A 24,928-nucleotide genomic window follows, 5' to 3' on the forward strand; every position below is an offset into this window, starting at 1 on the left:
TCCGCGCTCACTAACTGCAAGGACTGGGAACCCCAAACCCAGAACAGGACCCTCCATTCTGCTCCAAGGGCCTTTCCCGTCCCTCCCTCCCCTCCCCCAGGCCAGGGCTCAGGGTGTGGACGGGGAGAAGCATCCAGGCACCCCTCCCCCACTTGCAGTCTGCGTCTCGGGGCTCCAGGCCCCGCACCGTGTGCCCTGCCCCCTAGGCCTCAGCCCCGGCCGCCCCCGGGGCTCTGAGGGCTCCTCCCGCTCCTCCCGCTCCTACCTGCGGCTGCCTCCATAGCTGGGCCACAACCTGGCGCTCGGAGTGGGGACAAGGTCCACGGGAGTCAGCTGACCTTCCCTCTTACCCCCCAGGCCCGCCTCCTTGAAGACGCTGCTGGAAGCCGTGGGGTAATGGCTGGGGGGGGCTTATCCCCGGGGGAGGGTGCACGCGCCCGTCGCACCTGGGCCTGCGCCCCCGCCTCTCGGAGCCGCTGCCGACCCCCCACTCCACATCTGGGGCAAGTGTGCAGAAAGGGGTGGTCGGAGCCCCACCCCAACATCTTAAGGGGTCCCCCGGCCCTCACTGCCTTTGAACCTAGGACCTGAGGACCATCTGTAACGACGTGGTCAGTCCTGGCATCCGAATGACGAGCACTGTGCCCGGCGCTGAAAGCACCAGGCGGGGCGCGGGGTGGGAGCGTTTAATAGCGGGGCCGCGCCCGCTGGGCCCTGAGCGCGAGGCCCTGTGGGGAGCGCGTGAGGCCGGGGAGCAGCACCGGTGGGAGCGGAAGGGGCTGCGGGGACCCTGGGCGTCCCCAGAAGGCACTACGGCGAGGGTGGGCGCCCCCCGACACATCTAGACAGCACCCCTGGAGGGCAGACCCGAGAGGTGCGCCCCCTGGTGGCAGAGGCTCCTCGGGAGGAGGGGGCCAGGTAAGCGGTGGTGCCACAGGCCGCTCAGCCACGGAAATGCCACGTCCTCGTCCTCCCGCCCCACGGCTGGGCAAGCTCCCGGAGGGCACGGGCGGCGGTGCCAGTCCTGCCTCCGGCCGCGAAGGCGCCTCCACGGAGCGGCCGTGCCCGGCAGGGGCCCGGGGCGGGGCTCGGGAGAGGCCGCCGGGCTGCAGCCCCTCAGCTGCCGGGGCGCCCCAGCCGCTCCAGGAGCGCCGTGACCTCGCCCTCCACGCGCAGCAGCCGGGCCTTGCGCCACGGGTTCAGGGTGGCGCCTCGGTTATCTTCCAGGTCCCGCAGCAAGAGCTGGAGATGGCGCCGGACCCGGGCCCGGTCCCAGTTGTGGAGGTTCCGCTGGACTTCGCCGAGGATCACCGACCAGTACTGGGACACGGCCGCGCCCTCGGTCAGCGACACCACCACCCGGGCTCGGCCCTCCGCCGCGTCCCCCAAGTCCCGCAGCACCTGGCGGCCCTCGGGGCTGAGCTCGTTGAAGTAGAGGCTGGCGGAGAGAGGAGGGGGGGTCAGCGGGCTCCGAGAGCCGGGGCAGCGGGGCGCGGGCGGGCAGGGAGCAAGGGGCGCTCGCAGCCCAGCCGCTGCTGAGTAATGCGATGGGTGTGTCTTCAATGAGCCCAGACGGAGGGTGGTGGCCCAGGGCAGGCGGGGATGCCTGTAGAATTTGGTGGGACCAGGGACTAGGAATGGGGCCACCAGGAGCTAGGACAAATGGGGGGCAGGGCAGGGGAAGGGCCCATCGCAGAGGGAAGGGCTGGCTCCCAAGTCGGTTGGCATCACTCAGGAGCCAGGAAGAGAGGCCAGGCCAGGCCCCTCCCTCGGGGAAGAGAAGCCCAGTGAGCGGGCAGGAGCACTGGAGGGGGACAAGACTCACTGCAGCAGCTGCAGGGAGGGGTGCTCCCAGGCCGCCTTGGCCAAGGCCAGGGCCGCGGTGTCGCCGGCGCCATTGTAGGCCACATTCAGCTCCTGTAGCCGCTGGTTGCGCTGCAGCTGGGCAGCCAGCAGCTCCAGGCCCTCGTCCCCGAGGCCCGTGTGCAGCAGCGACAGGTGTGTCAGGGAGGTGTTTCCCGCCAGGCCCTCCACCAGCGAGGCCGCCCCTGCGGCCGTCAGCGGGTTGTTGGATAGCCTGCAGCCACAAGCACCCCAAGGTTACAAGGGCCCGTGGCAGAGACCCTGCGCTTGAACCCAAAGGGTGCCACCTGGGGCAGAGGCGGCCTGGACACGGAACCGCAGGCCCAGGAGGGAGGGTGGAGACTAGCAGGGGTGGTACCTGCAGAGGGAGAGGGCAGGAGCTGGCTTCTCTCCTCACCCCCTCATCCCACTCCCCTTGCTGACTCCCACTCCCCTCTCCCCTCGCCTCCTCCCCAGAGCCCCATCCTTCTCGCCCTCCCTCCTTTCTCTTTCCTCATTCCCCTCCCCTCACTTCAACCAGAAAGCGGGAGCCCAGGAGTCTGGGTTCCTAGTAAGTCAGTCAACTCTGGGAGCATCGACGGAGTGCCCAGCGTCAAGTCATCCTTGTGAGGCGACACATATCCCAGGATGAGTGGCTCTGCACAAGCCACTGGCCTGGGCTCTATTCCAACCTCTTCCCCAGGCTGACTTTAGTCCCCTGAGAGGCTCTCTTAGCACCTATTGCTGGTGGCATCTCACCCCGTCCGCCCTCCTGCTTGTCCTGGGCCTGGGGCGGGCCTGTGCCGGGCGTGGAGGTGAGGAGCACACCCCCGGCCTCAGCTGGGGCCTCAGCTGGCTGCCAGCGTGACTGGTCCTCCCGCAGCCCCCCCTTCCCCGCAGCCCCGCCCCCCCGCACTCACCGCAGGGTGGTCACTTGGCACTGGTCGTGCAGCAGCAGCTCTCGGAGGTCCCTGCAGGCCTCCGGGCCCAGGCTGTTGAGCTGCAAGCTGGAGCAGGGGGTGGCCCGAGGGGAGGGAGAAACCAGAGTTCAGCCGAGGCCGGCCATCCACCGGCCTCTGTCTCTCCATCCTGACTGCGGTCCGCACCCGTCCTCCCTCCTATTGCTCGTCCCCCCCGCCCACACCCACGTCCCCGTCCGGCCCCTTGGCCCTTCCTCAGTGCCCCGGTTTCCCTGGCACCCTCTCCTCCCACCTCTTCCCCTCCAGCCTCTCCTCTCTTCGTGCCTGAGCACGAGGCTCTCACCCCAGCTTCCGGGCACGCAAGAGGACGGGCATGAGCGTGCGCAGCCCAGCAGGGTCCAGCTGGCAAGAGGCCAAGTTCACCTCGTCCAGGGCATGCCTGCCGCTGCCCAGGACAGCCGCCACCACCATGCACTTGAGGGGCGTCATGCGCACGCCCGCCAGGTCGAGCTGGCGCAGGGAGCCGAGCACCTCGGCGGAGAAGCGCTGGTTCTGGAACTCGTAGTGGAAGAAGAGGTGGTCCAGGAGCTCCGAGGGGGGCAGCGCCCGCCGGCCCAGCTTGCCCAGCTTCTTCCTGATGGCCTGGGCATTCTCCAGGGCATCCAGGTTCTTGATGGGGCAGCCAAGCTGGGCCAGCATGGCCCGGTTCTGGGCAGAGAGAAGCCCCCCCATGAACATGGGGAAGAGCTCGAAGACCTCGTCCTCGGGGGCCTCATCGGGGTGGCGCCGGGGGCCCTCCATGCCCAGGATGCTGGCACCCATCTGGTCCAGGACGTCATCGTTGTTGTAGTCCTCCTCTCGGAACATCTCCAGCACCATGGCCTGGGCCACCGCCTCGCGGTTCTTCCCCACCAGTCGCCCAAACACGCGTGGGACCACCTGGAGAGGAAGGGCAGGTGCTGCGGCCTCCGCGTGCCTGCTCCCCGCCTGCCCCGGTCGGCCGGCCTCCTGCCCTCGCAGCACGGTCTGCCTGGTCACATGACCCCTGGCTGCGCCGCCTCCCGGGCTCCCACTGCCCGCACAGAACAGCAACTGTTCACGGCTGGGCCCTCCATCTTCCCAGAGTCCTCCCTCAGCCCGGCTCTCGTGCCCTCCGGACACGCCTCCTTCCTCCCAGCCCCTACACGTGCAGCCCGGCGGCGGGGGAAGGGAGCAGCAGACAGCCGCAGGTAGTGTGGGCCGGCCGTGTTATAACACATCCCCGTCTTCCACGTCATCCTCAGGGCAGTGGCGCCTGAGGTCACCTCACTCCGCCGTCAGCCGGCATCGCTGGTCCCTGACAGCTTCACCGCAGGCCGCGACCCTCACTGCTGCTCTCTCTCCAGTGCCGAGGTTTCTCCTCCTTCAAAGCTCCCTGCTCTTCGGAGGTGCTCCCGCCGGCTCTCTGGGGACCCTCCAGGGACCAGACTGCCTGCCCTCCTGCGCAGGGGCTTTCCCCCCCCCTCTTCCCCCCCCCTCGCTGTGCGGGCTGACTGCACGGGGATGCTGGCGTTTGTGTTCAGACCGCACGATGAGAAAACGCAGGAACCCGGGTCTGTCAACTGGGTTTTCTTAGAATCTAGCACAGGGCCTGGCACACGGCAGGCATGCCAGTGTTCACTCAGGGGAAGAATGTTGGGGACGTTTGCAACCCCACGCTCGTCCCTGCAATCATTCCGAAAGGACGGGAGCCGCCAGGTGTGCTGGCGCCTCCTCTGAAGGGTGGTTTCATTTCTTCACTTTTTCTAGGCGAGGTTCCTGCCAGGGAGGGCTGCTCCTGTACTGACACTAACGTGTGTTGGGGTAGGCACTGGTGCCCTCAGGTCCTGAAGAGGCAGGCGGAACTGCCCTCTGCCCGGCAGGCCTCCCTCTGAGAGGGCTGGGAGCGCGGCGCTGAGAACCCTGACTGCAATGGCGGGCTGTCCTGGGCCCCCCAGGGACCAGCCTCTCACTGCGGTCTGGGTGAGGCAAGCACGTCCTCGAAGGGTGGGCAGCTTCAGCCATTACCGCCGTCTGAGGAGATGGCGTGCGCCGGGCTGGGCGGCCTGGGCCTGTTTTTATGTTTAAAAATTAAGTAGCATCCTCACCTTGAGGATGAACTCATTTCACCCCCCTATTAGGCAATGAGACAGATTCTACTATTATCCCCATTTCAGAGAGAAGGACTGAAGTGAGTCAGAGGAATGGTGGCGTGAGAGATCCCCTTGGCTCCTCCCCCTGAAACTTCAACAAGTTAACCAACTATAAATCAACAAAAGTCCCTGCTCAACACAGACACATGCCTGAGAGACCCTCGCAACGGAACTTCTAAAGTTGGGCAACCAGATCCGGCCGGCGCGGCTCAGTGGTTGAACGTCAACCTATGAAGCAGGAGGTCAAGGTTCGATTCCTGGTCAGGGCACATGCCCGGGTTGTGGGCTCAAGGCCCAGTGTGGGGCGTGCAAGAGGCAGCCAATCAATGGTTTTCTCTCATCATTGATGTTTCTCTCTCTCTCTCCCTCTTCCTTCCTCCCTGAAATTAATTTTAAAAAATGTATTAAAAAAAAAAAAAAAAGACTGAGAGATCACAGAGGTAAAAATATTGCAATCCAGCGCCATCTACTGGAAAATAATAGAAAGACCTCTTCAGAGAAAGCTGCTATCGGGTATTAATATAGACAGATATAAATGTACGAGTACAGGCAAAGAAGAACAGCAAATATCATGAATCAACATGGTAACGATGATGACCAGAAAGGAATGAAAAATCCCCAGAAAGCAAGCAGGAACACATGGAAATATGTGATATAAATGACAGAGATTTCAAGATTGCAGTTCTGAAAATACTCAACAAGATGCGAGAATATACAGACATGCAATTCAATGCACTCAGAAAACAGATCAATGAACAAAACAAGTACTTTACCAAAGAGATTGAAACTTTAAAAAAGGATCAATCAGCCTGGCCAATGTGGTTCAGTGGTTGAGCGTCAAACCATGAATCAGGAGGTCATGGTTCTATACTGGGTCAGGATACATGCCCAGGTTGCAGGCTCGATCCCCAGTAGGGGGTGTGCAAGAGGCAAATCAATCAATGATTCTCATCATTGATGTTTCTCTCTCTCTCTCTCTCTCTCTCTCTCTCTCTCTCTCTCTCTCTTTTTCTCTCTCTCTCAAATCAATAAAAACATATTTAAGAAAAAAATAATCAGAAATCCTGGAAATGAAGCATGCAATTAAGGAGATTAAGAGTAAACTACTTGCCCTAGCCAGTTTGGCTCCAAGGATAGAGCATCAGCTTGCGGACTAAAGGGTCCCAGGTTTGATTCCAGCCAAGGGCACATGCCCGGGTTACAGGCTTGATCACCAGTGAGGGGCATGCAGGAGGGAGCCAATCAGTCATGCTCTCTATCCCTCTCCCTTCCTCTCTGAAGTCAATAAAAAATATCTTTAAAAAAAGTAAACTACTGAGCATAGAAAACAGAGCCAACCAGATGGAGGAAAGAATTAGTGATATCAAAGACAGGAATCTAGAAATGATGCAGAGGAAAGAAAGGACAGATCTGACCATAAAGAAAAATGGCTCAATGGGTAGAGCATCAGCCTGCAGACTGAAAGGTTCCGGGTTCGATTCCAATCAAGGTCACATGCCTGGGTTGCGGGCTCAATACCCAGTGTGGGGAGTGCAGGAGGCAGCCGATCAATGATTCACTCTTTTCATTGATGTTTCTATCTCTCTCTCCCTCTCCTTTCCTCTCCGAAATCAATAAAAAAATATTAAAAAGAAAAATGAAAGAGCTCTATGAGAACTCTCTGACTCCATCAGAAAAAGCAATCCTTACTAACAAAAGCCTAAGTAGTCGTCACGCCATGATGCCCTCACGCCGTCACAAGATGGCTGCATGCACGCAGGTGGGCAGGGTGGGGCTTGACACTGCGTGTGCGGCACAGAGCCTGCCTGGGAGTCCTGCCTCCTCCCAGCTCCACACAGCAAGGCCTGCCTGGGGGTCCTGCCTCCTCCCAGCTCCACACAGCAAGGCCTGCCTGGGGGTCCTGCCTCCTCCCAGCTCCACACAGCAAGGCCTGCCTGGGAGTCCTGCCTCCTCCCAGCTCCACACAGCAAGGCCTGCCTGAGGGTCCTGGGGGTCCTGCCTCCCGGCTCTGTGCAGCTCGGAGGGGGGACCCCTGGCTCCAGTCTACCTTTTGGGCAATCCATCGAGGAGCCCCAGATGGGTGGGTGGGGCTACCTCTTTGGGGCTATCAATTGCGAGGCTCCCACACTGTGACAGGGCACAGGCCAGGCTGGGGGACCCCCCCACCCCAAGTGCACAAATTTTGTGCACCGGGCCTCTAGTATTAGAATAATAGGCATTCTGGAAGAGGAAGAAGGGAATGGAGAGTCTATTCAAACAAATAGTGGGTGAGAACTTCCCAAACCTATGGAAAGAACTGAATCCTTGAATCCAAGAAGCAAACAGAACACCTAGTTACCTCAATCCAAAGAGGCCCTCTCCAAGGCACTTTATATTAAAACTGTCAAAAATCAATGACAACGAAAAACTTCCTTAAAACAGCCAGGAAAAAGAAGGAAGTGACCTACAAAGGAATACACATCAGAATTTCATGCAGAAACTCTACAACCCAAAAGAGAGCAGAACCAAATATTAAAATGTCTGAAAGAGAGAAATTACCAGAAATGAATAATGTATCCAGCAAAATTATCCTTTAAATATGAAGGAGAAATAAAGATGACCCAAGACATAGAGAAGCTGAGGGATTTTATCACCAGAAAACCTTCATTGCAGGAAATACTCAAGGGAGTTACTCTACCTGAAACAAAGAACATATATTTAAATATATATATTTTAAAAACTTCTGGGATGCAGCAAAAGCAGTAATAAGAGGGAAGTTCATATCATTACAGGCCTATCTTAAGAAATAAGAGAAATCCCAAGTAAACAACCTAACTTCACATCTTAAAGAACTATAAAAAGAAGAACAAAAGTAACCCAGTCAGCAGAAGAAAGGAAATAATAAAAATTAGAGCAGAATGGAATGAAATAGAGAAAGACTATACAAAAAATTAATAAAATGAAGAGCTGTTTTCTTTTAAAGATTAATAAAACTGACAAACCACTGGCTAGACTCATTAAGGAAAAAAGGGAAAAGATCCATATAAACAAAATCAGATGAGAAAAGAGAAGTCACCACAGATATACAAAGGATCATGCTAGACTAGACTATTATGAAAGATTATATGCCACCAAATTCAATAACCTAGAAGAAATGTGTAAGTTCCCAGAAATATATAACCTCCCTAGATTAAATTATGAAGAATTGGAAAATCTACATAGACCGATCAGCAGTGAGGAATTTGAAACCACCATCAAAAACCTCCCAAAAGCCTTTTGGCCAGAACCGCCATCTTCCAGGAATTCGCCAAAATGACAACACACAGGGGAAGAGGAGGGGCACCCGCTATGTGTTCCCCAGGCCTTTTAGGACACATGGGGCTGTTCCTTTGGCCACACACACGCGAATCTACAGGAAGGTGATACTGTGGACATCAAGGGAATGGGCCCTGTTCAAAAAGGTCGGCCCACACATGTTACCATGGCAACACTGAAGGAGTCTACAGTGTCACCCAGCATGCAGTGGGCATTGTTGTGAACAAGCAAGTCAAGGGCAAGATTCTTGCCTAGAGAATGAATGTACGTAGTGAGCATATAAAGCCCTCTAAGAGCCGAGATAGCTTCCTGAAACGTGTGAAGGAAAATGATGGGAAAAAGAAGGAAGCCAAAGAGAAAGGTACCTGGTTCAACTGAAGCGCCAGCTTGCTTCACCCAGAAAAGCACACTGTGTGAGAACCAATGGAAAGGAGCCTGAGCTGCTAGAACCCGTTCCCTATGAATTCATGGCATGATAAGTGGGAAAAAATAAAAAAGACTTCTGTTCTGATAAAAAAAAAAAAAAAAAAAAACCTCCCCAAAAATAAAAGTCTAGGACCAGATGGTTTCACCAATGAATTCTACCAAATGTTAATCCTCATCTGAGGTTATTTTTTTTTCCCATTGATTTTTAGGGAGAGTGGAAAGACAGAAACATGGATGTGAGAGAAACACATCGATTGGTTGCCTCCTGCACCAGCCCTGACCAGGGCCCAGGCCAGGGAGGAGCCTGCCACCAAGGTAAGTGCCCTTGACCGGAATCAAACCTGGGACCCTTCGGTCCCCAAGCCAACGTTCTATCAACTGAGCCAAACCAGCTAGGGCTCAAAAAAGATTTAAAACCTATCTTCTCAAACTCTTCCCAAAAATTAAGGAGAGTTAACACCTCCTAACACATTCTATGAGGCCAATATAACTCTGATAACAAAACCTGGCAAGGATCACACACACACACACACACACACACACACACACACACACACAAACACTTCAGACCAATATCTCTGATGAATACAGATGCAAAAATCCTAAACAAAATACTAGCAAATCGAATACAACAGTACATCCAAACATAATACATCATGATCAAGTGGGGTTCATTACAGGGGCACAAGGATGGTTCAATATATGCAAGTCAATCAATGTAAAACACCACATTAACCAAAGAAAGGGCCTGGCCGGCATGGCTCAGTAGTTGAGCGAAGACCTATGAACTAGAAGGTCACGGTTAGATTCCCAATTGGGGCACATGCCTAGTTCGATCCCCAGTGTGGGGGCATACAAGAGGCAGCCAATCAATGACTCTCTCTCATCACTGATGTTTCTATCTCTCTCTCCCTCTCCCTTCTTCTCGGAAATCAATAAAATATTTTTAAAAGGCTAAAAATTATATGATATGATCTTTTTTTTTTTAAATATGATATGATCTTATCAATAGATGCAGAAAAAGCATTTGATAAGATACATCATAGGAATAAAAGGAAAGTACCTCAACATAATATAGGCCATATATGATAAACCCTGAGCTAATATCATACTGAATGGTGAAAAACTGAAAGCTTCCCTCTTAGATCAGGAACAAGACAAGGACGTCCACTCTCACCACTCTTATTCAACAGAGTGTCAGAAGTCCTAGCCAGAGCAGTTAAGGCAAGAGAAAGAAATAAAAAACGCCCTAGCTCGTTTGGCTCAGTGGATAGAGCATCGGCCTGTGGACTGAAGGGTCCCAGGTTCAATTCCAGTCAAGGGCACATGCCTGGGTTGCAGGCTTGATCCCCAGTAGGGGGCGTGCAGGAGGCGACCAATCAATGATTCTCTCTCATCGTTGATGTTTCTATCTCTCTCTCCCTCTCCTTTCCTCTCTGAAATCAATAAAAATATTTTTTTTTAAAATTAAAAATAAAAATAAAAAGCATCCAAAAAGGGAAGAAAGAAGTAAACTGTACTTTTTGTGGATGACATGATTCAGTATATAGAAAACTCTAAAGAATCCACCAAAAAACTACCCTATATAATAAAAGCCTAATATGCCAAGTGTCCAGTCGTCTGGTCGACCATTCAACCAATCAAAGCGTACTATGCTAATGATATGCTAAGACCGCTCAACCGCTCATTATGACATGCACTGACCACCAGGGGGCAGACAGTCGTCTGGTTGACCAGTTGCTATGATGTGCACTGACCAGCAGGGGGCAGACGCTCCAATAGGTAGGTTAGCTTGCTGCTGGGGTGCAGCCAATTGGGACTGATCGAGACAGGCCAGACACGCCCTGGAGCCCTCCTGCAGTCCCTCCCCACTGGCTAACCACCAGCGTCTCTCCCCCGCCCAAATCATGCACCGGTGGGGTCCCTCGGCCTGGCCTGTGCACTCTCCCAACCCGGGACCCCTCAGGGGATGTTTGAGAGCCAGTTTCAGCCCTATCATGGTTGCGTGCTCAATCCCCAGTGGGGGGCATGCGGGAGGCAGCTGATCAATGATTCTCTCTCATCATTGAAGTTTCTATCTCTCTCTCCCTCTCCACTCCCCTCTGAAATCAATAACAAATATATATTTTTAAAATAATAAATGCTATGGTTACTTAAAAATATAATTTAAAATAATAATAAACAAATACAGTAAACTTGAAGGATACAAAATCAATGTACAAAAATCCATTGCCTTCCTGTATAGTAACAACAAAACTTGAGGGGAAAAAAAAGAAAAAGAAATCATTTTGCAATTGCGGCCAAAAGAATAAAATACCTTGAAATAAACTTAACAAGGAACATGAGAGAACTATATACTGAAAATTACAAAGCATTATTAAAAGAGATTGAGCCCTGACCGGTTTGGCTCAGTGGATAGAGCGTCGGCCTGTGGATGGAACGGTCCCAGGTTTGATTCCGGTCAAGGGCATGTACCTTGGTTGCGGGCACATCCCCAGTGGGGGGTGTGCAAGAGGCAGCTGATCGATGTTTCTCTCTCATCGATGTTTCTGGCTCTCTATCCCTCTCCCTTCCTCTCTGTAAAAAATCAATAAAATATATTTAAAAAAAAAAAAGAGAGAGAGAGATTGAAAAAGACACAACAAAATGGAAAAATATCCTATGTTCATAGATTGGAAGAATCAACATAGTTAAAATGGCCATATTACCCAAAGCGATACATAGATTTAATGCAATCCCATCAAAATCCCAATGCCATTTTTTGAAGAAAAAGAACTAGAAATTATCAGATTTGTATGGAACCACAAAAGACCCTGAAGAGTCAAAGCAACCCTGAGAAAAAAGAATGAAGCTGGAGATATCACACTACCTGACTTCAAATTACACTACAGAGCTACGATGATCAAAACAGCATGGCATTGGCAGAGAAACAGACACATAGATCAATGGAACAGAACAGAGAGCCCAGCTGTAAAACCACATGTAAATGGACAGATAATTTTTTAAACGTTTTTATTAATTTCAAAGAGGAAGAGAGAGAAAGGGGGGGGGTGGGGAGAGAGAGAGAGAGAGGAACATCAATGATGAGAGAGAATCATTGATTGGCTGCCTCCTGCACGCCCCCTATTGGGGATTGAGCCCGCAATCCGGGCATGTGCCCTTGACCAGAATCGAACCTGGGACCCTTCAGGCCGCAAACCGACACTCTCTCCATTGAGCCAAACCAGCTAGGGCTGGAAGATAATTTTTGACAAAGGAGCCAGAAACACACAATGGAGTAAAGATAGTCTCTTCAATAAATGGTGCTGGGAAAACTGGAAAGCCACATGCAAACGAATGAAACCGGACTACAGTTTGTCTCCATGTACAAAAATTAACTCAAAATGGATCAAAGACCTAAACATAAGACCCAAAGCAATAAGTTACATAGAAGAATATATAGGCACCAAATTTATGGACCTTGGTCATAGAGAACATTTTATGAACTTGACCCGAAAGGCAAGGGAGGTAAAATAAATGAGTGGGACTATGTCAAACTAAAAAGCTTTTGCAAAGCCAAAGAAAATGACAACAAAACAAAGAGGCAGCAGGCCCAATGGAAGATGATATTTGCAAACAGTAGCTCGGACAAAGGCTTAATTTCCAAAATACATAAGAAACTCTTAAAATTCAACACCAAACAAACAAACAACCCAATCAGAAAGCAGGCAGAGAGCCCCGCTGGTGAACCAGGAGGTCACGGTTCGATTCCAGCCAAGGGCACATGCCCAGGTTGCAGGCTCAATCCCCAGTAGGGGGCATGCAGGAGGCAGCCAATAAATGATTCTCTCTCATCATTGATGTTTCTATCTCTCTCTTCCTCTCCCTAAAATAAATTTAAAAATATATATTTTTTAAAAGTGGGCAGAAGACCTGAAAATACACCCCTCCCAAGAAGACATACGAACAGCCAATATATATGAAAAGATGTTCCACCTCACGGGCAGTTAGGCAAATGCAAATCTAAACTACAATGAGATTCCACCTCGCACCTGTTAGAGTGGCCATTATCAACAAGACAAGCAATAACAAGTGTTGGAGAGGTTGTGGAAAAAAGGGAACCCTCATTCACTGCTGGTGGGAATGCAGACTGGTGCAGCCGCTATGGAACGCAGTCTGGCGATTCCTCAAAAAATTAAGAACTGAGCTACCATATGACCCAGCCATCCCTCTCCTGGGTATGTACCCCAAAACTCGAAATCATGTATTCACAAAGATATATCTGCCCTATGTTCATTGCAGCACTATTCACAGTGGCCAAGACATGGAAACACCAACGTGCCCTGCGGTAGAAGACTGGATAAAGAAGACATGGCCCATACACACAGTGGAATACTCCTCAGCCATAAGAAAGGATGAAATAGAGTCATTTACAACAGCATGGATGGACCCGAGAACATGATGCTGAGTGAAATAAGTCAGTCAGAGAAAGCTAAGAACCATATGATTTCACTCGTGTGGGATATAAACCTGAAACCTGTGAACACAAACAGTAGTGTGGTGGTTGCTAGAGGGAAGGGTGTGTTGGTGACGGAGGTCCTAATATATGGTTGAGGGAGAAGATGTGACTCTGGGTGGTGGGCATACAGTGCACAATACACATCTTGTAACATAGAAGCCCACACCTGAAACCTATATGTTCATGTTGACCAATGTCACCCCAATAAATATAATAAAAAAAGGAAAAGAAAAAGGGAGAGATAAGGACTTTGAGGCACAGAGAGGTTAAGCAACTTATCAAAGGTCACACAGCTACTAAGTGGCAGAGACTTTATTTCAACCCAGGTAGCTGCATTCCTGAATCCTTGTTCTTAACCTTTATGCTTTGCTGCCTATAAAAAGGAAGACTTGTTGCGATTTTGCCAGCGTTGGCGAGGGCCCTGCCTTCGCACGACCAGTTACTGCGGCAGTCCTTCCTAGCAAGGCGCCACAGCGTGGCCAAGAGCCACGCTATGTTGGAACAGCTTAGCAGAAAGAGACAGGACTCAGAATCGTGAAACCTGGGCTCAGACCCCAACTGCTTTACTTCCATCCATGACCTCAGACAAGCTGCAGAGCCTCTGTGAGTGTCAGTTTCCTCATCTAGAAAAGGGATCATAATAGTATTTCATTTACAAGACACGTGGCACACATCAGCAGAGAGTGGATTTTTCTTCGCCTCAAAGACTCAGGGCCTCCGCCTTGCTCACAGCACACTTCTCGGGCCTGTGATTTGGCTTCTGAAGTGGACGTGCACCCTGGAGGACTGTCCTAAGCCAATTAACAATGCATTTATCCTCCCGGCATAAATGAGTAAAATGGCATCAACTTCATAAGCCTGCCTCTGGTGATTCAGAAAAGATGAGTCATTGTTCCTGGACTCAAACCGCCTCTGGGGGAAACAGATACAATCCAGCAGCTGGACCTGCAAAGCAGAGGCCAGACCCTGAACTATGGTGACCACCTTCTAGAAATAAGGGCTAGGAGCAGAGGTGCGGGGGAAACCCATCTTAGAATTGTAGGGTTGTTACTAAGTCCCTGCACCCTCAGCACAATTCACAGTAGCTGAGGTCTGAAAACAGCCCAAGTGCCCATCAGTAAACGAGTGAATAAAAAAGCTGTGGGACATTCACACCATGGAATATGATGCAGCAGTAAAAAGAAGGATCTCTTACCCTTGGAGACAGCATGGAGGGGCCTGGAGAGTCTCATGCTAAGTGAAGTCAGTCAGTCAGAGAAAGACACGTATCACATGATCTCACTCATATGAGGAATGCACGTAACAAAATAAACTGATGAACGGAGTGGACCCAGAGCCATGGAAGCATGGAGCAGAGTGCGGAGTCTTGGAGAGGAGATGGGGGAGGGTGAGTGGGTGGGAGGTGATCAACCAAAGACCCCGTATGCATCTATGCATAACCCATGGACACAGACAGTGGGGTGGTGAGGGCCTGGGGCGGGGCAGGCTGGAAGGGGCCAATGGGGGGAAAGGGGGACATATGTAATACTTTCAACAATAAAGATGTTTAAAATAAATAAATAAATAAAGTCCCTGCATCCTCAAATTCCCCTCCCAGCCTCCCCGCCTTTCCCAGCCTGTGCCTTCTCTCCGCCCTTCTTAACGCCCCAGTCCCACTAAAAGCCACATTGGCCTGGCTCCTATAGCTCAGTGGCTGGGCGTTGACCCAGCAACTGGTTGGATTCCGGTCAGGCACATGCTCAGGATGGGGGCTAGGTCCCCAGTATGGGGCGTGCAGGAGGCAGCCTACCCATGATTCTCTCATCATCATCTCTCTCCCTCTCCTTCTCTCTCAAAGCAATCAAGTAAAATAGAGCCACACTGCCCAAATCTGAAACCAGAGCCAAAGGGGGGCTCAGAGCCCGCGGAAGCAGCCCCTTCCTTCTGGGGGAGAGGCGCGGGGGCAGGCGGCCGCCGGGGCCGCCGGGGCGGGTTACCTTCAGCAGGTTGAACAGCACCGGCAGGGCCCGCAGCGGCAGCAGCTTGGCCAGGATGCCCAGGACCAGGCTGACGTCCTCCCCGACGCGGCCCGCCAGCTCGGCCACATCCTTGCCCACCCGCTGCAGCGTGGTCTTGCGCAAGCCCAGCACGATGTAGAGGGCGGCCAGGTACTCCTGCATGGCCGGCACCGTGAACACGAAGGCGCCCGGGGGCCCCGGCTCCACGCACGGGGCCAGGAAGAAGCGCAGGGCGTCGGCGCGGAAGATGTGCAGCAGCTGGAACTCCTCCTCGGAGCGCACGCCCGCCTCCAGGCAGCCGCGCACGTCCTCCTCCGAGAAGCGGGTCTTGCGGGAGGACACCCCCTCGTAGGCCAGCTTGCCCATGGTTCGGGCGGCGTAGGCCATCAGGGACAGCTGGGCCGGGTCGCCGCCCGCCAGCACCTCCCCGCCGAAGTTGAGGCGCAGGAAGCTGGTGTAGATGCCGGTGAGGGTCTGGCCGGCCGGGGCGGGCGCGTGCAGGAAGTGCAGGGTGGCGCACACCAGCCAGCAGTAGGAGGGCAGGAAGCAGGCGGCCGTGATCTGGTGGTGGCCCTCCAGGTTCCGGGACAGCATCTCCACCAGGCTGTCCCGCTGCGCCGCCGTGGCCGGGCCGCCCGCACCGCCGGCGCCGGGCCCGCAGTCCGGCTGGTGGAGGCGCAGCTGGAAGTAGAGCTTCTGCAGGTTGGTGTCGGAAAAGCCGCAGATCTCCCCGTAGCGGCCCACGTACTTGCTGGGGATGCGGCCGACGGCGGAGGGCCGGGTGGTCACCAGGATGCTGGCCTGGAAGAGCAGCGGCGAGGGTCAGAGCCCCCCCTCCTGATGGCTCACTCCCTGGAGCCTGAGGACCCAGCGCCGCAGGGTGGAATGACCACGACTGTGCACCGGCCAGGACCCCGCACTGTGCCACGGCGTCCATGTAGTTGGTGCCTCTGCCGGCAGCACAACTCAGGAAGCAAAATCAGAAAGAAGTGCGGGCCAGTGGGCGACTTGTTCAAAGACTCACAGCTGGGAAGTGGTGGGCCAGGATGTGAACTCGCCCAGGGCCTCTCCCACCCAATCAGTATGCAAGCCTGCCCCGGCCGGCGGGGCTCGGGGGTGAGCATCGACCTAGGAACCAGGAGGTCACGGTTGGATTCCGGGTCAGGGCACAGGCCCAGGTTGTGGGCTTGGCCCCCAGTGTGGGCGTGCAGGAGGCAGCTGATCCATGATTCTCTCTCATCACTGATGTTTCTATCTCTCTCTCCCTCTATGAAATCAATAAAAATATATATATTAACAACGCAGGCCTAAGACACAAAAACTCGTAGGTGGCAAACCGGGGATAGAGAGGCAGGGAGGAGGGGCACCCACCTCGGGCAGCATGTATTTGCGCAGCAGATTGACGAGGATGGCAGCCGGCGCCAGTGGCTCCTGGGGGTCACTGCACAGCCCCGTGCCTGCCAGTCGGAAGTCCAGGTTGAGCCGCTCCAAGCCATGGAGCACAAACAGCAGGCGAGAGCCCGCTGCGGCCATCAGGGGCAGAACCGCCTTCAGCGCCGTGTAGCGCCGGGCCACCAGCTGGCACAAGGAGGCCGGGGCCAGGCCCAGGGAGGACAGGTCCTCGCAGGAGAAGGGGATGAGCAGCTCGAAGGCCGGCAGCCGCCCGTGGCACCAGTCCAGCACCATCTTGCGCACCAGCGTGCTCTTGCCGGTGCCCACGGTCCCATACAGCACCACCGTCTGCACCCGGCACCCGCAGGCGTCCGGGTCGAAGAGCTGAGACAGGGCCAGGGTGGGGCGCGTGGCGGGGGGTGGCTGTGAAGGGGAACGGAGCTCCGAAGGCGGGCGAAGCAGCTCATCGGGGGCGCTCTCACGGACCACGGGGTCCACGTGCACTGTGTCTAGCGCGAAGGTCGGGCCGAACTGGCGCTCCTCCCGGGGCAGCCGGCTAAACCACTCGGCCAGGTCCCGGCGGTGCTGCTGGGTGGCCTCTGGATGGGAAGCAGAGGGAATGGGCTAGGGAATGGGGCCGGCGGGTGGGGGGAGGGGCAGGCTGCGGAGGCAGACAGCACAGGAGGTGCTGGCGCTCAGGTGGTGCTGGGCGCTCAGAGGGTGCCATGCATCCCTCAAAAAAGACAGAGTCCAGCCGAAACCGGTTTGGCTCAGTGGATAGAGCATTGGCCTGCGGACTCAAGGGTCCCAGGTTCGATTCCGGTCAAGGGCATGTACGTTGGTTGCGGGCACATCCCCAGTGGGGGGGGTGCAAGAGGCAGCTGATCGATGTTTCTCTCTCATCGATGTTTCTAACTCTCTATCCCTCTCTCTTCCTCTCTGTAAAAAATCAATAAAATAAAAATAATAATAAAAAAAAAGACAGAGTCCAGAAAGGTGGAACCCCTGGGGCAGAAAGTGGGAGCCAGGGGCTGAGGGATGCTGAGCCTGGGTTCACTGGCTTCACAATTAGATCACAGGGAAATCCTTTCCAACCGCTGGACCCAGTGTGTTAGAGGCAGGGAGGCCCCTCCTTCGCAGGGCTTTGCACATGTGTGCAGTGCGTGAGCGCTGCAGGGAGGGAGGCACGGACAGATGGGTGACGGGGCGAGGGCAGGTGGCCACTGAGAGATGATGCCAGTGGGTCCTCTATGCCTCTCTCCCTGCCTGCTTCTCCCCCAGACCCCTCCCCTCACCCCTCCCGGGATCCCTGCCAGCCCCTCGTCTCAGGATGGCCAAGGAACCAATCCCTTTACCAGCAGCAGAGATGCTCCGTAACACGGGTCCATGCCTCCCTGACGGGGGAACACTGCCCACTGAGCTTCCATAGTGATGGGTAAAGGCCCTGGGAGCAAGGAGAAGGGATGAGCTGGGGCTTGGCTCCTGAGCTCAGTCCCTGCACAAGCGTGGAGCCCAGGCCGGGTTGGAATGAGGAACCTCTGGCTTCCTGAGACCCAGGCCCAGTACTGGACACCCAAGTTAAGACTCTGACTCTCACCCCTTCCAGAGACTGAGGTCTCACCCCTCGCCCTCCAGCCGCCCACAGCTGCCTGTCTGGAGCTCAGCCTGGTCCCTGCCAGACTCCACCCACCTCCCACAGATCCACCCCCTGGCTGACCACCGTGACTTGTGCTGTAAATGATGTAAGCCAACTTCCTTTCAGCCTGGTGCTCTCTCCAAGTCCTGACCCTATCCAGGCTCCTCGGCTATGCCCAGGTATATTCTAAGGTATGACACCAAGACCTCACCTAGGGGGGCCGAGGGGACACCCCCCTTTAAGGGCCCAATTCCAGTGGATCATCCCAGGGACATTTTCATCTGCAGAGAGAAGAGAGAAGGAAGAAATAGCATCCAGATCCCACCCATATTTCCCCACCAAGACACAGACCCGTGGCTACCTCAAACCTCCCCATTTGCTCTTACACATCACGTGCCGCCCTCTGTAGCAGTTATGATGCCATTTTATATTCTACCCTGTGACCATTGATTAACATTCATTTGCAACACCACCCCACCACAAGAGCAGGGTCACATCTGCTTTTTTACACAATTCTATACTAAGAAGTTAACACAATTATATACTTGGCACAGAGCAGGCACTCAAACAATATTTGCTGTCCCTAGGCGGTGGTGCTCAATGGTTAGAGTGTCGGCCTGCGCACCAGAGGGCTGTGGGCTCAGTTCCTGGTCAAAGGCACGCACCTCGGCTACAGGTTCCCCAGCCCCAGTTGGGTGTGTGCAAGAGGCAATCCATCGACGTGTCTCTCTCATGTCGATGTCTCTCTCTCTCTCTCTCTCTCTCTCTCTCTCTCTCTCTCTCTCTCTCTCTCTCTTCCTCCCTCTCTACCCCCGCCTTCCCTCCCTTATACTCTCTATAGAAATCAATGGGAAAATATTCTTGGTGAGGACTAAAATATATATACTTGTTGAATGCAAAATGAAATCAGACAAGTGTTCCTGGACTTATGTAGCTACAGGAACCCTGACCTAGGCTGACTCCCCTATTTCAGGATGAGAAAAAGGAAGCTGAGAGAGATGAGATAACTTGCCCAAGGCCAACAGCGAGTGAACCCCAGAGCTGGGACTGGCACCCCTGGTGTCTGAATCCCTGCCCTCTTGGAGGCACCATCTGGACTCAAAAGGAAGCAAGAGGTGGAAACAGAAACCCCTGATGCCCACTTACCTGCTGGCTGAGGTGCTCTTGCCAGGCCAGGTCCCCAAAAGGCCCGGGGCAGATGGCGACTCCACCTCATGGCAGAAGGGATGGTCCAAGCCAGGGGTGGGCACACCGCCTTCTATCCGCTCCCCTGTAAAAAGAATGGTGTGAATGGACCACGCTACCGCCTTCTATCCGCTCCCCTGTAAAAAGAATGGTGTGAATGGACCACGCTTGCGCTCCCCACTCCCACCTCCCTGTGCAGGCCAGGGAAGGTCCTTCTCCTCAGGAAAGCATGAGCCTTGCCACAGCCCTGGCCTGGCCTTCAGAGCTCCTCCCTCTTCCACATCCCCCACCTGCGCGATCCGTCTAACTCCTACCTCCTACTGCCTCTCCCGGGGTGTCAGGAAGGCCTTTCCCCCGGGTTTCCGCCTAGTGAATGGCCAGAGTAGGCTCCTTTTCCTGGCTTGACTGCCAGCAGGCTCAGATGAGTCCTGTGTTCACTTCCAGTGGTTTTTCTAAGCCAACCTTTTTCAGTAATAATTTTCTACTCCCCTCTGCATTTTTCCCCCCAGGTATCAGGTCCTTTTAGCTGAGTTTCCAGTTTATGATTTTATCTTCTCTGTGACGTTTATGTACGCTGCCTTTGAGGCTGGCCTAAGTAATAAATAAATTAAGGAGAACCAAGATGGCAGCATAGGTAAATGCTGGTACTCACCGTCTCCCACAACCACAACAAAATTACAATTAGCTCTAGCCAGTCTGGCTCCACGGATAGTGTCAACCTGCCAACTGAAGAGTCCCAGGTTCAATTCCGGTCAAGGGCACGTGACTGGTTTGGGTTGTGGGCTCAGTCCCCAGTGGGGGGTGTGCAGAAGGCAGATGATCAGTGATTCTCTCTCATCATTGATGTTTCTATCTCTCTCTCCCTTCCTCTCTGAAATCAATAATTTTTTTTAATTTACAACTAAAATACAGAACAAACATCATTCAGAACTGCCTGAAACCTGGTTGAATGGAAGTCCTAGGATTAGAGAAGAAGAAAATGCATTGAGACTGGTAGGAGGGGTGGAGGCACAGAACGAGCTGGTCTGGCACCCATGTATAGCGTTTTTTTTCATCAGGAGGGATAGCTCCAAGGCATCCTGTGAGAAGCAGGGGCCCCAGACCCCTAGTTCCAGAGCTGGGAAGAGAAGTCCCCATAACTTCAGGCTGTAAAAACCAGCAGGGATTGTGGCTGAGTGACACAGAGATTACTGGAGTCCCAGGTGCTCCTCTTAAAGGGCCCACATACGAACTTACATGCTCTGCTTCCTCTGAGCTCCAGAGCCCGGCAGTGGCTTTAGGGGAATCCAGGGACACAAGGGGAGGAACTGGACTGTCTGGCAATGGGGTAGGAACTCAGGAGCAGCTTTCTCCAAGACAGGGGTGCTCACAGGGGTCACTGCTCCTACGCTGGGACCTCCCCAGTTGCAGAGCTGACTGGAAGCCATATTTGAGTCTCCATCAGCCTGGTGCACACTGTTTGCTCCATCCTAGTGACTCCCTCAGACCCCATCCCATCCTATTTTCAGCCCCACCCACGCTCTTTGCAGCTGCTTTTCCATATGAATGGCCTGTCCTAGCTCAGGCTTCAGACTTTGCTAAACCCTCTTAAACAAGCAGCAGCTGGAGTCAGCATGCCCCAAACCTATCAATAAAAGACCCAAGACCCAGGACTGGCACCAGCCTGCCTTGCTTCACAGCTGGGCCTCACAAGCCCAATATAAGTAGCAGCCATCTGCAGATCTCTCTGTAGCTCCTACTGGGTGGATCCAGGCAGTGGCTGACTTTGCACCTCCCAGGAGGCCCCAGAGCCAGTGCACCTGGTGGACAGCTTCAGACCATAGCAGATTAGAACTCTACACAGGGGTGTCTCCTGCACAGTAACTCTTCCATTGTAGATTCAGTTGGTACTCACAACCAATTGGTCTGGAGGTCAAGTCCCCTCAGGGACACTTACCAACAGCAATCAAGGCTCAACTACAAGACTGTGCACACAGCTCACACAGGGACACAACTAGAGTGCCCAGCTCAGGTGACTGAGGAGGCTGAGCCACGGCACCCTACAGGACACCTACTACACAAGGCCACTTTACCAATTCCAGGAGACAACTTCAAGTGTACCAACATTTGCATTATGGGAGTGCCAGAAGGAGAAGAGAGAGAGCAAGATGTAGAAAACCTATTTGAAGAAATAATGACAGAAAACGTTCCCTACCTGGTGAAAGAAAGAGACTTAAAGTCCAGGAAGCACAGAGAGTCTTAAATAAGAAGACCCAAAGACAGATCATAATTAAAATGCCAAGGGTTAAAGACAAAGAGAAGCTTAAAAGCAGCAAGAGAAAAGCAGTTAGTTACCTATAAGAAAATGCCCATACGACTGTCAGCTGACTTCTCAATAGGAACTTTCCAGGCCAGAAGGGAGTGATAAGAAATACTCAAAGTGATGAATAACGACCTACCACCAAGATTACTCTACCCAGCCAAGTTATCATTTAGAATTGAAGGTCCAATAAAGATCTTCACAGACAAGAAAAAGCTAAAGGAGTTCATCACCACCAAACCAATATTACATGAAACGTTGAAGGGTATTCTTTAAGAAAAAGAAAAGAAGAAGAAAAATATGAACAATAAAATGGCCATAAATATATATCTATCAATAACTGAATTTAAAAAATCAAAATAAGTGAATAAGAAATCTAATGAACAAAATAAACAGATGAATAAAATAGAAGCAGAGGCATGGAAACAAGGAACACATTGATGAGTCTCAAAGAGAAGGGGGGTGGGAAGAGATTAACCAAAGGTCTTACAGGCATACATGCATTACCTATGACACAGACAATAGGGTGGTGAAGGCCTGGGATGGAGCAAGAATGGAGTAGAGGGGGTAATAGGGAGATAAAGAGGGACATCTGTAATACTATCAACAATAAAGATTTAAACAGATAAAAAAATAAGTTAATGAACTTCCTATTTGACATCTCCAAGTATCCTGCCAATATTTGAAGCTTCACACATGGAAAACTAAACTCCTCATTCCCCTCCCCTTTCAGTGACTTCACTGCAAACCTTCCCATTCACGATTTACCCTAGAAACCTGACTTCTTTGTCTGCAAATCCCCCTCCCTCCTTCACAGTGGAGACGGGCCTACTGCCGCCTCCCTGTGCTTTGCCAGCCTGTTCTGATTGCATTATCGCTACTGTCCCTGTGCTAATGCAGACTTCCGGGGACCCCTCCCCCTTACTGGCCTCTCTCCCGTCTCCTGTCATTCCAATCCCTCATCCCAGCCACCAATCAGCTCCCTGAAATCTTCGGTTATAAATAGAGCACAAACACCTGGCCCACACCAGCCATTTTTCTGAGTTTGCCCCAACCCGCACCTCGCTTGCCAGGCTCATTGAACTCTTGCTGGCACTTGGCTGTGTTCACACCCTTTCTGCAGACTGGAATGACCGCAGCACCCTCCCCAACCTTGTCAGACCCGCCCGAAGGTCCTGGTTCCTCTGGGCTCCCTGACGCGGAGCCCGCTGCTCCGGCATCTGCTTTCCAGAGACATGGCTCCTCGGGGGCAGGCACACTGAGGGCACTGCTGCGCCAGGCCCCCGCCGGCGGGCCCGCCAGTGGGAGGGGGCTCCCAGCAGGTGCCCAGGCGGGGGCGGGGCGGGGAGAGGCCCTGGGAAGCCGAGGCAGGCTGAGGAAACGACTGGGTGATCACATCAGGCCCAGGCCACGACTCCAGTGGGACTCGCGGGAGGGGAGGGGAGGGCAATTCTCCCAAGATCACCCCGGGTCCGGGCCGCGAGAGGAGGAGGGGGCTCGGCAGGGAAAGCACGAGGGCTGGGCCCCAGACCAGCGCTCCTCCCCCAAACCGGCTCCCAAACAGCCTCCCCGTTCCAGTAGCTTCGGCCCGGACGCGGAGCCGGCCCGGAAGCCCACCCACCGCTCGGCGGAGCAGCGTCCGTCCAGTCCTCCGGCCCGAACTCCCCACGACGCTTGCGCAGCCCCGCCCGCCCCGCCCGCCCCGCCCCGCGTGCCCCCGGGGGCCCGGGATCCCGCCCCCACTGATGCCAGCGTCGCCCACTGGTTCCGGGGCCGGCGCCGCGCATCCTGCCCGCCCGTCTGGCCCCCGGCCCTGGCCGCGCGCACGGGAGAGGGCGAGGCCGGGCGGCCCAGGTCCTCGGCCCTGGGGGCCGGCGGACGGCCAGAGGGACCGGCCCGGAGAGCAGGGCGGGGACTTCTGTCCGCCCTCGGGCGGCCCGTTGCTGGGCGGCCTCCCTCTGCAGCTGCCCGGCGCCCGCCCCCACGGCCTCACTGGCCGCCTCCCGGCGGGGCTGGTGGTTTTGCCCATTTTGCAGACGGAGGAGCCGCGGCGTGGAGGGGTGCAAGGACTCGCGCAGGGGACCCCGGTTAGGAAGCGAGAGTCAGAACCCGAGTGGGGTGGCGCCTCACCGCTCCGGCCTCTTCTCCGTCCTCAGCCCGCCTCCCGGCGGAGCCCGGCCACGGTGTCCTGGGCCCTGCCTCCCCACAGGCTCCCAGGCCCAGCCTCTGCAGACCCAGCCTCTGCAGACCCAGCCTCTGCAGGCCCAGCCTCTGCAGGCCCAGCCTCTGCAGGCCCAGCCTCTGCAGACCCAGCCTCTGCAGGCCCAGCCTCTGCAGGCCCAGCCTCTGCAGGCCCAGCCTCTGCAGACCCAGCCTCTGCAGGCCCAGCCTCTGCAGACCCAGCCTCTGCAGGCTTCCGGCCGCCGGTCAGGAAGGAGGGAGAATGGGCGGAGGAGCCGCTTCCACCCCGACCTGCTCGTCTTGTCGGCACCCGGTCACGGCGGGGCCGGAGCTTCCTGGTCCTCAGCCCCCACCCGCTCCCACGCGGACACACCCAGGGCCTGTGTCGCGGGGAGGAGCCACCCACCGCCCACAGCAAGGCATGCCTCCGCATGCAAGCACGCGTGGCCAGTGTGCCCCAACAGGTGTGCAATGGGGACGCACGGGTTCCCCGGGGCAGGGCTGTGTGATCCCCACCTTCATATAGCCCAGTGGGTCCCACGGGGTCGATGTGACTTTTAAGGGGGTCAATGTGAGAATGAGTTATTAACAGTGAATTTTTTCATTTCTTATGGCTCTAGGGGCCTCATACACAGTATACAAATATATATTCTGGCATATTTATTCATTTCAGTTCTGTTATATCTTTTGAAACTTTATTTTCTATTTTTTCATGTCACTTCATATTATTTTTTTAACAATTTCTTAGTAATTTCTTCCTCAGTACTTCACCTGTCCTTTCGTTCCTTTATTTTTCCCTTTCATGGATGCCATGTTCTTTGGAAGCTTGTTTAGACCAAGTTCATGGCCTTTTAGGCTTCCTGCAGTGAATAGGAGCTCACTTTTTGAAGAATAAGAATTATGTCGGGGGGGGGGGGGGGGAGCATCAGGATGTTAGAGATGCTTAGGTGGGGCGTGGCCAAGAGAAGGTTGGGGACCACTGGTCTAGACCGAAGGCAGTGCTGATGAACACATGGTGTTGGGGTGGTGCTGAACAAGGGGTGCAGGCACCAGACAGACTCCAGCAGCTCCCCTCCAGGGGCCCAGA

At 54.3% G+C, this 24,928-nt stretch overlaps 1 protein-coding gene across 2 annotated transcripts; it reads right to left on the bottom strand.

Annotated features, from left to right (window-relative positions):
- Positions 1-617: 617 nt before the first annotated feature.
- On the bottom strand, positions 618-23,886 carry NLRX1 (NLR family member X1). 2 transcript variants are annotated; one of them, XM_054724850.1, is made up of 10 exons: positions 23,791-23,886; positions 19,323-19,446; positions 18,388-18,457; positions 17,896-17,984; positions 16,520-17,139; positions 15,128-15,949; positions 3,106-3,701; positions 2,763-2,849; positions 1,826-2,077; positions 618-1,438 (listed from the first exon to the last, which is right to left on the bottom strand). In XM_054724850.1, the coding sequence occupies exons 2-10, from the start codon at positions 19,390-19,392 to the stop codon at positions 1,117-1,119; spliced, it is 2,928 nt and encodes a 975-aa protein (XP_054580825.1). In that variant the 5' UTR covers positions 19,393-19,446; positions 23,791-23,886; the 3' UTR covers positions 618-1,116. The 2 variants fall into 2 exon arrangements, with proteins under 2 accessions (XP_054580825.1, XP_028014214.1); XM_028158413.2 differs by lacking the exon at positions 23,791-23,886 and adding an exon at positions 23,282-23,323.
- Positions 23,887-24,928: the final 1,042 nt, after the last annotated feature.

The sequence above is a fragment of the Eptesicus fuscus genome, chromosome 13 (genome assembly GCF_027574615.1).
Source record: "Eptesicus fuscus isolate TK198812 chromosome 13, DD_ASM_mEF_20220401, whole genome shotgun sequence".
Lineage (NCBI taxonomy): Eukaryota > Metazoa > Chordata > Mammalia > Chiroptera > Vespertilionidae > Eptesicus > Eptesicus fuscus.

What these genes read in the sequence shown, in the direction of transcription:
- NLRX1 (XM_054724850.1), bottom strand. Translation starts at nt 19,392, where the DNA reads ATGAGGTGGAGTCGCCATCTGCCCCGGGCCTTTTGGGGACCTGGCCTG. An exon ending in AAGAGCACCTCAGCCAGCAG is followed by an intron (nt 18,458 to 19,322) that starts GTAAGTGGGCAT and finishes TTCTCTCTGCAG; the next exon opens with ATGAAAATGTCCCTGGGATG. An exon ending in TGCCAAGTGACCACCCTGCG is followed by an intron (nt 2,078 to 2,762) that starts GTGAGTGCGGGG and finishes TTGTGGCTGCAG; the next exon opens with GCTATCCAACAACCCGCTGA.